The 16,361-nt window shown below is 37.2% G+C and overlaps 1 protein-coding gene across 1 annotated transcript in view; it reads right to left on the reverse strand.

Moving 5' to 3' along the window:
• DLG1 (discs large MAGUK scaffold protein 1) overlaps nucleotides 1–16,361 on the reverse strand; it is a gene marked incomplete at its 5' end in the record, with an annotated part of 140,766 nt that overhangs the window by 102,554 nt on the left and 21,851 nt on the right. Inside the window, one exon of the mRNA XM_082003803.1 lies at nucleotides 7,018–7,182. Within this exon, the coding sequence (XP_081859929.1) occupies nucleotides 7,018–7,182 (165 nt within the window). The remainder of the gene's footprint in view (nucleotides 1–7,017; nucleotides 7,183–16,361) is intronic.

A 16,361-nucleotide genomic window follows, 5' to 3' on the forward strand; every position in this document is an offset into this window, starting at 1 on the left:
TATTCCCATTTGCCTCCCCAGATATTCCTTGTATTGCATTTGCCTTTTTGACTGTTACTGGAGTAGAGATGATTATTCCATTAGTCTATTATAACCCTGAGCTCTCAATCCTCTGAGACGCAACGAGAACACAAGTTCTTCCGAGATCCTTCTGGTAACTTCCATCCATCATGATTACTGATCTTCTTTCTTACCCTTGACTTTCCTTTTGTTGTTGGTTTGTTTTGGTTTTTTGAAAACAATTAAATCCCAAGATTATTTTTTTCTTATTCCATGACAGCTTAAATTTCTCTGTAAATATTTTTTGAGGAATTCTGTTGTGTGCATCTAAGAAAACCTAGAAACCTACATCAACAAGATGATCTTTATGCACATGCTCCAAGAGATTTGTGTGGCAGAACTTCTCTTTACAATGTTTTCATTTTTTCCTTATCTGTAATTTCTCCACATACTCATTGATTTTGCTCTTTAGAACAGTTTCACCATGTTTTGACAGTACAGAAATGAGAGTGAGTTCTCATTCCTCCTCTCCCTTCTGGATGCTATTTCAAGGACAAGCACCACCTTGCCACATTTCATTCCTGTGATACCACAAGTCAATTTAAGTAGACTGTTACACAGCATTGCAGCACTAATAGATAAGCAGTTTCATATCAGAGTTCAGTTAAAACTGTTAAATTTCAATACCACTAGGTGCTGGAAATACTTTTCAAAAAACGTCTGAACATGTGAAAAAAAGCAGGCATATACTAAGTGAGCACGAGACCTTTATTTCACAGAGTAAAACTATAGAGCATGTAGTCAACTGGACTGCTGTACTAGGGTTACAAACCCCATCACATATACCAGTGGTACCCAAACCTATTAGTAACTTTTTCAAAACTGTGTGTACACTACACTAAGTATGGAGTACATGGCACAAAAGCAGGGGCTGCTACTTCTAAGCAAGAGGAAAGGTAAGGCTAAAGAGCATCCTTCTTACCCAACAAGCACATAATCCCAGCACAAGGTCAAATAAAATGCCCAACTAACCTACTGCCTGTCTCAGTAGCTAATAGCATAAGCATAGAGTAATCCTTCCCTCCCTACTATACCACCCCAAGCTCCAACAGTCCAGAGAGTCATAGACCCACAAAAGGTAAACTATGTTTTACTGCTTTTATTCTAATAAAGGATTACTTTCATTCTAAAGCAAACTGAGCCTGAATAAGTTTAATTTCTCCCAGATCAGACACTGCTCTGTAAACACAGATAAAGCAGAGGGGCATTGACATGGGGCACCGCTACCGGTTCAAAGGTATTCAACACCTTATGAGATTAGTTTTGGACCCAGAACCAGATGGTTCACTTGGGCAAAAAGATTCTTACAACTAAAACTTAGGGGTAAAACTTCCATCTTTTTCAATGGGGAACAGTATTTCACCTTAGTTTGAAATACTTCATTGTTCAAAGACAAGAAAGCAGTAACTCTTTTGCATTTAATGTCATGACATTATAGTTTTCTTCACTGAAATAAGTTTATACAACCAAAAAAAGACTCCATCACTGTGCTTGAAATGGGCAAGCAGCATTAATCCACAGGTCTAAAACATTTTTAAAAATAAGATCTTTGATATAGAGAAGTGGGGATTTTTACTGCATTATCGGATGCTCAAATACTCTAGCAGAATATAACTGCACTCAGCTGGAATGACAGCTCTTTGCATGAGATCAAACAGGCAGCCAATAAGGAAAAAGGCCAATCGCTGCCCTGCCTGACCTGCTCAGTATTGTCTTTTCCCAGCATCACTTTGTACAGAGATGATCATTTCTGAACACGAGAACAGTAACGTAGCCAACTATGTTGCACGAAATAAGTACAAGAGTCCATAATTATGTAACCATAACTTAAAGGTTAATATAACCCCCCTAAATCTATTTCTCACAATTCCTGGATTGTTCTGCTACTTCATTGATGATTGCACAAAACTATTCTAAAGATGCCAAATATTCAACAAGTAGAATACCTTTAGTACCTTATGGCTGTGCTATTCAGTCAGTAATTAAAATTTTACTGTACAGCATGAATAAGCAATTTTAGATACCTTACTAGACTAATGAAGCTAGTACAATGTTCCAACTATAACATTTGTGTTTAGCTGCCAATGTCTCCTACGTGTAAGGAACAAATCAAGTACAAGCATTCTTCTCACACCCTTTGAAGAATGGTTGTATGGTGAAAATCTCCAGACAGATCTGAAAAAAAGACTTGGTTTAAAAAAAAAAAGCACTGAAGAGACTTTTCTGAACCAGTAAGCTTAGCTTCCTGTTACTGCAGGCAGCCACACTATAATATCATTTATAAACTTCTGAAGAGTTTTCCAAGTATTTGAGAAGAGCGTTGTGCAAATTTTGTATAGGAATTGTGGATATAATGGAACTGCAGTGAATATTGTAATATTAAGAAAGTTTATTACAGAGCAGGATAAATATTAACATTTATCATGCTAGTCATCGTGTATCTTTCCAGTACAAAATATATTTAGTAGTTTAACAAATTATTGCATGTTTTCTTTGGAGCTTTTGTATTACAAATGAAATAATAGTCCCAAATACCAACATATAATACACAAACATAATACAGAAAAGTATACAAGCCCCAATCAGGGTCTACACTTAAATACTGAATTGCCACACTAAATCATAAATATAGAGCTATAAAATAAAATATTTTCCCTTTCAAGCACAGGTTGCTTTAAATGAAGAATACCGCAATTTAAGATATCCTTTGGTCTTACTACATCATGACCCATTATTTTAAAACCTTGTAATAATCTATTACTCAAAGCTTTTTTCCCATGATGGAAAACTCCAAATTCCATTTCACAGTTTAAAAACTTGTTTGATATCATATCACATCTATGACAGACTTCACTTGGTTGGAGCTATTTAATGAAAACAAATGTTAAATTCAAAACCATCAACCTACAGGTATGATAGAGAAGCTAAATTCAGTTTTACAATGGAAATAAATCCTTTTGTAGCACCACCATCTAGTGGTCAATCTTGGTAGCAGTGTATTGCTTCAGTTACATCAAAGTTAATTCAACTTTATTACATTTTATTTCATAATTGAAGAAACCTCACGTTGTAATCGCAAGTTTCTGTGAGGAATTTGGAAACCTCATACTGAAGAAATTCTGGTACTAGCTGCCTACCTACCTGAAAAATACCTGTAAAATGTTTGGGACAGAATATTTGTGAAGGAATTGAAGTTTGACCATTTTCACTAACCTGTTCATGCCTCTCTACCATTCAACATTCAAAAAAACCAAAACCACACCAAAACACTGTTTTACAGATTTAAGAAGAGTTCCACTTCACACAGAATTAAATAGGGAACAGAGGACACAAAAACTCCTGGGTCAAGTTTACTTCTTCGATGTTCAAGACATACAAAGTATACACATTTCTTCTTAAACTGACAAAGCTCCACCCTAACAAGACAAAACCTGTAATCCCTACCTCATGTTTCAACTTTAAATCAAGTACAGCTAATATCAGTTATTTCATGCTAACTGCAAACATGCAATATCTTACCCTAACCTGAATTTTGGGTAGCCCGTCCCTCTGTCAAGAAGGTAAATCACCTTGAGTTACTACAGTACTTAACATGTAACATTTGATAAGTAGTAGTCCAATGTTCATCCTCTAAAAATTTAGTATACACATTTGTCTTTTTGGTCATTGAAAGCTGCTCTTTGAAAATCATCCACCTGTCCAAGCAAGTTGTAAAATCTGCTTTAAGTCCTAGAAAATTTGAAAGATTCTCTCAAGAACAAAATGTAAACTAGTTAAAACCAGGCACCTCCCTTCTTCACTGTTTTCTACCTGTATTCTCCATATTATTGCTCTAGACTACAGAATGCTTCCTTTAAAAGAAGGTATTCCTCAAAACCTGATTCTACTGCCCTCTGCAGCATTTCTTAAAAAGCAGCATATGATCATAAAAATCACTGTTTATATTTGTTCTACAAACTATTAACTCTGTATTTGAAATTTCAGGTGTATTTAACATATTTAAATCTTCTCTTATTATTTTATTACTGTAATAAGCACAACATCCTCTATTACATTTAGTTCTTAAGCAAATGTACTATTAAACAAAGCTAATCAAGATCTTGTATATTAGCCAAAACCTGGTCCCTACACAAGTGCACCAAGCCAGCCTACCAAATATATTACACAAATCACTCAACACAAAGCTGTTGTTTCTAAATTGATCTTCAGCATGAGCTATGCCAAAGCTATGAACATCTTTCAGATCATCAGGCCAAAAGAAGAGAGGACGAGCTATGCTAAAAATACAACCACCTTCGTTTTTTTCCTGATGTACTCAAGTCCAATTTTTAACAGCATTTATTCCAATGACTTTAGCAAACCAGCTCCTGACCGAAATTTTGTGAGCTCAAAAGCATTTTACTCTAAAAGCTCCCATAAAGACTCCCAGGGCCTACGAAACTACATGCACCCCTCACTCCAAATACATTGAGACCTCAGACTCTGATTATGATTTATGCAAAGTTAACCTCTTCAGGAGAGAAGCAAGTCAGCAGCCAACTTCACATCAGAATTCAAAGCTCCACAAAATGCTGGTAAACAACCGAAACCTGGAGCACCCACCCCAGTTTTCAGATGAATAAACCTCAGAGAAATTTCAGTTCTATCATACATTGCTTTGAAATTAATAAAGAGAATAGTCATGTGAAAATAATCAGATGTGTGGTATAAATGGTAATATGAGATGCACAATGATATTTCTCTTATACACATTCTTTCCTATCAAGTAGTGATTTCCCAGCACTTACCAATTTGAGAAAGATAACAATAATCCTCCTCAGAGACCCAAAATACACAGTATTTTGAGAAGGCCTCATCATATTTTGTAATTATACTTACACACTGCTTAACTCTATTTTCAGAATAACTGAAATGAGATGTGGTTTCTTTCTTCCAGAACAGTGCAGAGTTGTATATTCAACACACCCCAAGAAAACTAAAAAATTTTCAGCTTAGATCACACCTGAGTAGAGGAAGGCAGAGTACAATCATTCACATCTATTTCTGTAAAACTGTTCTGGGTTTTACATCAGTGTCTTTACAGAAAATTACAGTAGTTAGACAAAGCTCAGTTAAAACAGATAATTAAAGTCCCATATAACACCAAATAGAAGCCTCGCTTGTTTGTGGAGACTGGTGGGGTCTCTGTAAGGTAAAGATCACTCACACTATAGAGAGATAAGAAGTCATCTTTTGTGGAAAGTTCATACTGCCAATATCAAATACTCCTCTCTATATTTCTATAGTTGGCTATTTGCAAAAATAATCTGAAATAAAGTCAATCACAGGAACTTTTCTGAATCATTTGGCTTCCCTTGGATCCAAGCAGCCAGAAAGAAACCAAGGTAATTACAGCCCTTTCAATAGTCTCAAGGACAATGAAATACCACCTAGTCAGTTCCAAGAAAAAAAAGCTTCAGTCTCACACACCCATTCTAGAACTTTATTTTTTATTTCTACAAGTATCTGAATTGTGAAGTGCATTACACTTGATCACTTGTTACAGTTTTACAGTTTGCCTCTGTGCCTTTTTGATCCCTTTATGCTTTCTGAAATGCAAGACTAACTGTGCTATGAATTAGGAAAAGCTTGTGAATAAACAGAGTTGACCTTAAGTCCCCAGAGGCAGAGGATTTATTTTTTACTTCCAATGGTTGCACACAAAATGTGATGTATTACTTTCCAAGTATCACATGTCTAATTCCCTGAATTTATTGTAAGTTAGTTACTGTGTGTCTACCTTCATAAGCAAGAGAAGACTGAGGTCCTAGCCATTCTCAAAATGAAAGGTTTGTCATACTAGCTTTCTTACAAGACTTTTCGGAGGTTAATATAGCCCACTTCAAAAAGGTTATTCATTAGGGCTTAAAAAAAATTCAACTTGTCTAGCTCCTGAAGACTGTGGAAACACACTGAGAGTTCCTTATGGAGTTATAAGTAAAAATAAATAACTGTTTTCACTACCAACATGTATACTTTTAAAATCTTACAAAGCTGAAACACAATTACTAAACACACCCACCCACTACAGTTGTTTCCTCTGCAGAATCCTTACAAGTCAATTACAAAGAGCTGATACATTCAACAAGATTGTTCTCTAAAATAAAAAAATCTGGAAATGCAACTAAGTTCAAAAGAACTTTTTTCTTAAAAATATAGTAGTGTTCATTACAGTACACTGCCAATTTCAGTCATAGAGGATACTACCACACCCCAACAATTCATGTTAAGAATACCAAACCATAGGCCTACCTGTAAGCCCACCTCATCATTCTAAAGCCTACTCATTAGTAACCAATAATTTCTCCACTTTTTCCTCAAAACAAGCTATAAAGACTCAAAAGTGTTACAGAAACGAGTGTTTAGTCTGGCACACTAAAATATTATGCTATTCAGAAAACAGTTAAGCTACATCACCCTACTAACCCAGTAAATAAAACTGCCTGCTACAGCCCCTATCCCCCAAAACCTCACACTCAAATTTGTCCTAATTTTCAAATCTATCTTCAAGTTACTGGAGGTGTCTTGAAAATAATGGTGCTGTATACTAGAAAACTCCAGAAACATATATTACACTTGGCTTATTACATTTTCCACATAGGGCCTTGATTAAAAACAAACTCTGAATCAATTCTACAAGATCCTGGTAGAAAACCCAAAATGTAACTGACAGCAGTAACCATAGTGCCCATGACAACTACACCCAAGACATTTGTTATCTGAGCATTTTACTATCGTATATTTTTGTCAGAATGAAACTAAGTCAATGCTTTAACGACTACAAAGTGTATTTTACAAATCAGCAGTTCCGTTAAAAAAAAAAAAAAGAAGCAGTTGTATCTCATACCCCCCCCAAATTATATCCCTGGAGAGTGTATCAGAAGAGTACACTCTTATAACTACCTTTAAAATGCCTACCTTTACTGGTGAAATATGAGAATGGGAAACAAATCCATGGACATTCTCAATTTGTGACAGATTCTTCTCCGATACATGAACCAGCTCTGGACCCGTCACCTCATTGGTAATGTGTGGAGAGCTGTGCTCCTGTGGAGGTGTATCTTCATCCTGATAGCGGTATTTCTGAAGAAAACAATTATAGAAAAATATCAGTCCACCACAGAAACATGAAAGGATCATCCAGAAATCCTAAGTCAGACAGAATCTGCTGACTTCAAGGCAAAAAAAAAAAAAAAAAAATCTAGAAATAAAAGTTTTAATTAGTATTTTCAGTGCAAAGACTGATCCTGTCTAAAAAGGTTCCAACCTTTTTAGTCTCATCTAGAACTACTGTAAAGCTACCTAATTTTCTTTTGCCTATTTGCATATAGTAGCATGTCCCCCTTTTCCAAAGAACTTTTCCCTTTACTAGTTTTTTCTTACAAACACTTTAACACTAGAGTATTCACTAATAGCAGAAACTCTCAGTACCAATTGGATTTATCAACTTGTCCTGCCTTTTAAAACAAGCTGTCAGCCTCAAAAGCTTTTTTCCTATACTTCCAATACAGCACACCTGCCAAAAGCTTTTCTGTGAGTTTCAGCTTTCATACTGGGGTATCAATATAGCAATTTACTACCACTAGCTTCATTATGAAACAATAAAATATGGGTTTGCTACTAGACAGATTAAGCTTCCCCAACAAGTAAGTCTTCAGACAGAAACACAAGACATTATTCAGTCTCAGTCTCATTAATCTGCATTCAATTTCAAAAACCAGAACTTATTACTTAGCCACCAGGGACGTGTTCTAGACACTGTGCTGCATCCACACTTGCAGATCCCTACTAAAAAGTATTAATGAAATCAGGAGCATACATAATATTCACCTGTTCTCTGGACTGCAGCATTATCTGCTCATCCAGCACCTCCAACCTCCAGAGCTAACATGGGCTCATATTACAAACATACTTAAATATAAGCTTCATTCCAGTTTCACCTTTGTAGTCTCAGCAAACTCTGAGGCACTTTAGGTAGTCCATGCATTTTATTGCTAGTTAAAACTCAAAATGAAAGCTAGTCATGTAACCTTTCCAGCAAGGTTTACTGTGTCCATAAGATGCACCCCAACATTTTATAACCACAGTCACACACTACTAGTATACTCTGGAGTACATACGTAGCTGTTACTAGTTTACAGGGAAAGCATGTCATGTCATTAAAGGAACAGAAGAAACATTTAAACATGTAATGGTTTTATACTTGGCAAAAGTTATTCCTATTATTAATAAAGCATATTTAGGATAGACAACATTTCCTTGGGGTTTTTTTTTTTTAAACAGAATTCTAAGACTTACGTATTACAATTTAAATAAATAGTCATCATCTTGGTAAGTCATTTCTACATGGTTATCCAGTAGAACACGGCAAGTAACCCATTTGTCTACAAGCACATGAACACTACACCAAGGCAGTACCTGACAAACAGTGTACGATAACTAGCCCTGTTAACAGTTACATGAAAGTATGATTTTAGGCTACCACAAAGATCCCTGCCCTTAAAAGTGATGCAGTATTACAAAGTTATAAAGCCTACAGGATAAACTACAAAGAAACCGTTTGAAACAATCCATCAGTTACCAACTCCTGTAATGCTTAACCCATTCGTTTCCTTCCTGCCCACCCACCCCTGTGTGCCTGTCTTACAGGAATACTTAAATCTTTGTCTATCCAGCAAAAAAACAATCCCTAAGAATGGTCAAATAGGACAGCTAAACTTCTAACAACAGGAATCTCTTACTCTTCCCTGTCTCCCAAACCCTGGGGAAGGCACCATATGCCTTTCCTTTCTTTGGTTCTGGCACTCAAATCAGCAGAAAATTGCCAACTTTTTTCTCCTCTTTTGCAGGGTTAGACTTGTACTGGATTACTGACCCCGATTCAGGTAGGGACTCGAACACCAGAGACAGTGCAGGACGGAGGAAATCATGGCAGGATCTCTCTTTTGGACATGAGCTATACATCAGTCTACTCTGACTTCCGTAGACTCATTGCAAAGCAATATTGCAGCATTTTGCCAGTAAAGAAGTGGTTAAATGGGGCAGCTGAAGTCCCATAACTGCTTACTTGTTACTCTTGTGCTGCAAGAGTAAGGATTTGTTTGCTTTTCTCTTCCCTGCCACGTTGTTCTGCCAACACTAAGATTCCTTGGGAATCTCTACCCCGCCACAGCCTGCCCTACAGCACACCATCCCCACACCCCAGCCTCCAAAAAAAATCCGAACAGCAACAAACCCACACCCAACCACACACAGACAGACACTAAATATGCACAGTTTCCTTTAGCCAATAACTGATGAGACAGAGATCTTTGAAGTTACAACCCTGAATTGGTTTTGTACTTTAATAAAATTTAAAAATCTTCATCAACCCTACTCCAGTCAATCCTTTATTGCTGAGACCATACGAGATCAAGTTCTACTATATGAGAGAAATTATGCTTTTGAAAAAAATGAAATATATGCTTCAGAAATTATAAAGTAGAAGCAATGAAAGTACATTTTCTCTAAAAATACCAATCATTAAACAAAGAAGCACAAGGCAGAAGAAAAAAATTCCAAAGAGGAAAGCAAGAGCATTAAGACTTCAGTTATTACAACCACCAATGTGAAAACACTTCCATACCTTCTCCTTACCTGGATGGCTATAAGCATCTAAAAAAAAAAAAACCGAAACCAAAAACAACAACAACAAAACCCTCCACAAAAAAACTTGAAACTACTAACAAAAACAGATTCCATGTTTAAAATACACTAACTCAAATACTTACAGGATAATGCTTCAAAGTGCAAATAGAAGAAAAGGACATGAAGTGCATGAATAAAATCCACAATACTACTTCTTCCGAAAGGTACCACACTATCCTTGCCCTTTGCAGAAATTACTTTTGAGCAATGTGCTTCAAGTAAAGGAAATTATTGTATCTTATAACAGCTAACTCTCCACAGAAGTGGAAGTGTTTTGTACTACTTCACTATGGAGCATCACCTCTGAAATGCCTCATCTGAGGTAGTGCCTTCGAGTGACCTGGCATGGTCAAACAGCCACCATTCAAAATTGCCCATTCCCTTCCTCTCCCAGGAGCTGCCATCCCTTGAACCAGAATTCAGTCAACCATTTCAGTCATGCCAAGTTAATTCTGCCGCTACATATGAAGCAAAATTTCATGCAAGTTACCCTCCATGGGAGCCTAAAGATAAGGTTTCACAATACAGCCTATTCATTCAGAGGGCAGCTACTGTCCAAAGGACCAGGACTTATTCAATCCCTCTTGGCTGAGCTGTACAACTACGTCTCCCTGCCCCTTTCTGCTAGTACACATACTAGAATTCAGCTGCGAAGCAAGCTAATCCAGCAGAATGTTTGTTCTCGCTTCCAGCATTATTAAATTTTCTTTTTAACCCTTTTTAACCCCTAATGTCGCTCACAACAAGAGGAGACATGCAGCAGTGCTGGTATAATAAGGAGAAAAGCAGGTAGAGAGTAGGACCAGCCCCTCTCACAGTGGCTAGCTGAAGACCATTTCTCTGCTTACAACCAAGAGAATCCAGTCCTGCACCCAAATCCAGGCTCCAAGGAGACCCTGGCTTAGAAGAGCCAACCTAGCAATGGGCAAGACAGATCAAAGGAAAGAAAAAGGCAGGTGTGGCAAAGCAGCTCTGAACTTGCAGAAAGACAGCCTCAGCTGCATGTCTCAGAAGTTTCTCAGCACTCACTTAGGTAGTAGTCAAGCAATTTAACTATTTTTAAGAAGGTTTATAAACTGCTGTGTAATTTATAATCATAATTTAAAGTCCAAAGCAACTAAGTTCTAAACATTCAACACATACTTCTGACAGACATACTGCCCTGAAGTTGCAGGTACACAGGTGTGTCAAAATTAAAAACATTTCTCTTCTGATGCAACATAGTTAACAAAATTTCTTCAGGCTAGATTATACCTTCAAGGAGTTTTGAACTGTAACCAAACACTATGGACTAAATTATTTACAGGTGTAAACTACTGAAAAATCCATTTACTTTAATAAACCAGTGCTAGTTTACAGGAGATGAGAAGATAGTCCAAATTCACCACAGTGAAATCATTCATGGTGTTATTTGTTCAGGCCCACAGTGTCCTCCTGCTTCAATTCCCAGGCCTAGCAGAGTTAGACAAAAATGAGGATGAACAAAGTAGCTGCAACAACATTCAGTACGTACAAGGATTTTGTGCTGATTTTACAGTACCGTTTTTCAGAATGCAGATCACCTGTCCACGAAAAAGCACAGAAAAGCTTTAGGAAACTCATTCTAAAAAAGGTTCACTTTAGTCTGTCAAGCACGTATCTATATTTTAAAGAGAAGATATTTCAAACAGATTCATGCCTAATCTACCCTCTAGAGATAATTAAATTGTGGTGTGGTGGTTTTTTTTTTTTTAAAGATCCTCTAATGAAAAATCTTGCTGAAACAGAAATGAAAGGAAATTATTTAAAGAATACTTAAGCAATCCCATGCCTTAAACTGGTGACCCATATCCACAACAGCATACAATGCTGTTATTCCAGAGATTTAGGCCATACAGAATGCCATGTTCATGGACAGAAAATTAATTATGCAAGAACATCCTCAACTACTGATAACTTAATGACAAAATGCAAGGCAGCAGTAAGTACAGTTCTCTTCCAAATGGGACATGTACCAAAATCCAATTTATATTAGATGTACACACCAATCCACTGTCTTACGTGAGAACAAATTTGAAAGCACAGTAATGTATCTTTTCCACACTCAAAGAAAAAAAATCAGTGCTAAAAGAACTTTAATATAAGAGTGAAAGGGCACTTAAAAACAATTTTAAAAGTTCATAAATTGACCTTCTGATATCCACTTCTCCTCCAGATTTTAACCATCCCAACCCACACAGCAATACGACTCCCAAATTACTGCACAATTCAAACAACAAAAACTACAAACAAAACCCGGGAAAACATGCGGCCTGACTTATACAGTCTGTCCCTGGGTACCTTTTAAATTTCACTGTACAAGTCCAGCCCGTTTTTTGAGAGAGGTTAAGAATAAATGAGGACTTTAATAAGCAGATCTTGTCATTTGAATTCAATAAATAGAAGCTCACAAGGGCCAGACCCTCTCTGATGAAGTATGAACAGGCAGCATGATAAAACAAAGTAGCTTTAGACCATTTGCACCTGACTCCCCAAGCTTAAATAATTGTCCTTGTTCAGTCACTGCTCCGGTTCAGAAGTTAAACTAAATCTGAAAGAACCCTTGAAAAGATCATTGCAGTAACTGAAGCTGTTGGGAAACACTGTTTGACATTCAACATCTCCACTCCTACATGAAAGGCCTAGGATGCAATGTGTCAAAAGCAGATGAGTAGAAAAAACTAAATACTCTCAGTTCTCATCACATCTCCCTAAAAATCAACCTTCAGGACTCTGATGTCTAGATACCGTTCAGTAGAAAATAGGCTCCAACACCACCAAAAGCAACAATACAGCTAAATTTTGCATTATCTTGTTAAAACAAGACTAATTCAAAATGAATGGTACATTAAGATGCCAATGCATTTTGTACAAGTCTTCCTATAGTCTAGTGAAAGTGCTAAACCAGAAACTAGTGCATAGGAAAGTAACAGTGCCTTACTCACAGAGGAAAAGAAAAGGACACAAAACAAAAGGTATGCTCCACTATTGCAGAAGTGAAGTTAACTTGAAAACTTTTCATTCGTAAAAACCAGGAAGATTATGAAACCCAAATAAAGTCTCTTTGCAGGTGAACAGCAACTCACAATGAAAAGCTGAAAGCCTGTGGCTAACAAAAGGAACTTCAGTAATGTAAGAAGAGGGTATGTGTTTGTGTATTTTCAGAACTTCTTCACTCATCATGGAATAGGACATTCAGTACTATTTTCAATTTAGGCCTCAACATATGATAAAATGAATGACTTTAAATATTAGAACAGTTTTTTTGATCTTTGGGTATGTTTTTTTTAAACACAAGTTCAGTACTTTGAGTAACTACCTTCTTAATTCTCAAATAAAAGCACTAAGTTTTCTTCCAATTAGAGCCAAGACAAAAACATAAGGCATTTCACGCCCCTTGGACAATTCAAGTTTGACATGGTGTCTTGAATAAAACTACATATAACACGTTTATTTAGGTCACAGTGTTCCATCATATGCCAAAATATACAGCTAGTGTTAAATCTAAGTATTTATGTAATGCTTCATGTCATGGATATCCAGAAAGGATCCAACAATTCAAGATATGTATATACATTTGCAAAAACACCAGGAGTATACATAGTGAAGCAGTTCACCAGAAGGCCAGGGAAAAGAGACCAAAGAAGAAGCAGTTAGATTGTGAATGTTCTTTTCACATGTGGTAAAAAAACAGTAAGAGAAAATGGCAAACACTGCATTTCATGGGATTACTTGTGAGAGATGAATTGTTTCTTTATGTAAAGGGTTGAATGGGTTATCCTATATTACGACTTTACATTTAAATACTGACACTTTGAGCATTCAAAGGCTATCTTCTCAGTAGACAAGAGTATTGCATTTTTAGTGCAATACAACCCTGCAACTTTTCTTTAAAAAAAAAAAAAAAAAACCAAAAAAGACAAGCGCCTACTGCAAAAGCCTCTCTGAACTATCAGCAAGGCCACAACTACTGAAACCTAAATCCTTTGGTTCATCTGGGACATAGATGTATAGAGTACCCACGCGGTATTAACAGTTCATTTGAGGATAATTCCAGTCTGTGCACAAACAGTCCAAGATACTTTAACACAAAACACGGCTAAATTACCTGCGCTCAAGAACTACTGACCAGCAAGATACACCTCTTATTAGCGTAGAGCCGGCCGACGTTCACAGGGAGAAGGGATCCTGCCGCCTGTGTTTCACACCAGGTGCCCAAGCCCCCTCCCCCCCCGCCACGGCAGGGCGCCCCCTGGCGGGCAGGCAGACCCCGGGGCAGGCTGCCCCCGGCTCCGCGCCCGGTGAGGAGTCGTCATTAATACGCTCAGACAGAGACAGGAAAGGGAGAGCCACTGACGCGCGAGTGCGGTAGAAAACGCCGCCATCGCTCACAGCTGACACAAAACGCCTCAAGTGGATTCTGGATGTTTGCCGGATATTTTTAGTTTGGTCTTAAAGTGAACAGCATCTCTCCTCTGCAGTTCAGCTGGCAAAATTAAAATAGTATTTTCATTCTACGGCTTTCTCCCCAAGTTTATTCTATAAACACGAGAATATCTTATAAATAAAAAAAAGGAGGTGCAGTTCCACAAAAAAAAATGAAAGGAATCTTAATTTTTTAGCAAATAGTTTCCAACCTGAAACAATATATACATCTTCACAACTGAAAAATGCTTTGGACACATGAAAGATAAGGAGATTCAAAAGAACGCAAATTCTTCCCTCCTGGAAATAAAGCATTCAACTTCAAGTTTCACACTCAATCATTCAAAAGATCCATAAAAATTTGGATTCCTCCCTCCCAACCTAGATGACATTTATTCAACATCAGTTTTTTGTGATATCTATATCTATCTAAAAATGCATCACACATATGCATGTATGCATGTGTACACACACACACCCCTGTTCCCAATTTATAAGATAAAATCTAGTTCAATTATTTCTTGTTAAAAATAACAAACGCTGACTTGGAAACATCAAATATGCAAAATAAGTTTTGAAGAGAGCTATTTCTGAATCTGTCTCAAAAGTAACTTCAGACACATATCCCTTTAATTCTAAAGGGGCTTTCCAGTACTTCAGTGTTCCCATCATATCCCTCACATTGTGTGTTAATTTTACTGCAAAAAGCAAGGCACTGAATATATTCCATTAACTGTTATGAGGATTTCCAAATTATATATGTTTTATTCCTCTGAAACCCAAACAGTTGATATAGTTCTAAAATGACTAAATGCCTGAGGGCACTGTTAAACCCAAACCTGCCACTAACAATTGCTTCCATCAATATGATGTCAGGAGGCATTTCCAGCCCTGCATCTCAGTGCAAGTCTCCTGTGTATTTAATTTTCTACAGCTGAAGAAAATGAAAGCCAAGTGCAATAAACTGATTACATGATGATTAATGATGATTAATGGAGAATGATGACATTTTACATGCGGCATTCAGTAAATTCAAAATGTTGTTCAAAGGGATCTTTAAACAGTAGGCACGATAATTCATTACTTCTGTCACAATCACCAAGAGCTCTGATAATAGAGTAAGGCAGGGAACAAAATACACACTATTTAATCAGAAATTTAAGGTACAGTTACATTAGACATAATGGCAATCATTCATTAAACGCAGCTTACATTTCCAGGAAAGTCCTTTTATAGACCCACCTTACATCCAAACATTAAAGATATAGTGTTGTTGGTACATGCTACTTTACAGTGGCATAGCATCGGAGAAAAACAATCCAAGTTTTTTATGCTAGGAGACATTTTTTCAGACCCTGTGCACTTGAATCGATCCGTGACTGAGATTCCAGAAAAATGCCTCTGTAAGCGCTGCTTGCTGCCTGTCTTTGACATTTAATCTAGGTCCATAGTGTTCAAAGATAAGCCTTTATAGAAATAGGTTGAATCCTTCAGGAAAAATTTTGCTTCACATTAGAAACCCAATCTTAAAAAAAAAAGCAAAGAAAAAAATCCTGTGTCCATTTTTAAAATTTTCGAGTCAGCTTTATATTTAAGCACGTTAGCAGCAGCTTGAAGCGACAACTGTCTCACGGCCCAAAGTAATACTCGGATCCTCTCAGCCAGAGCCCAGGGTTAGATCCACCAAGGGAGCTCCACCTGCTGCAGTGCAAGGTCTGCTCTCTCCTCCATGAGAGCAGAAGCAACTCTGGCAGAGCCACTATGCTCAGTGTATGCTGGTTGCTTAGGGGAGGGGCGAGATGTTGCAGCAAGGGACTCGTTACACGGCCCGATGGAGAGAAACCCAACGCTTCTGCAAGGTGCTTTCGCACTGCACCAATGAGCATGTGAAATCCCATTTTTAACCAGCTGTGCGTAATTATAAAACCAGGGAAGTTGTAAGCTTAACAGCAGGGAATTTGCTGATCTGCAGTTTACGCTAGCTTTTTCAAGGAAATGTCAGCAGAGGACAAAATAAATTAATGGCTACAGGATATTTAATCCTCATTTTCAAACATTAAAAATTCAAGGTTATTTGACACATGTTAAAAAATGTTCTTTAACTGCTGAGTAAAACTCCCAACGGTCTACCA

Source organism: Phaethon aethereus (genome assembly GCF_964289735.1).
Source record: "Phaethon aethereus genome assembly, chromosome: 9".
Classification (NCBI taxonomy): Eukaryota; Metazoa; Chordata; class Aves; order Phaethontiformes; family Phaethontidae; genus Phaethon; species Phaethon aethereus.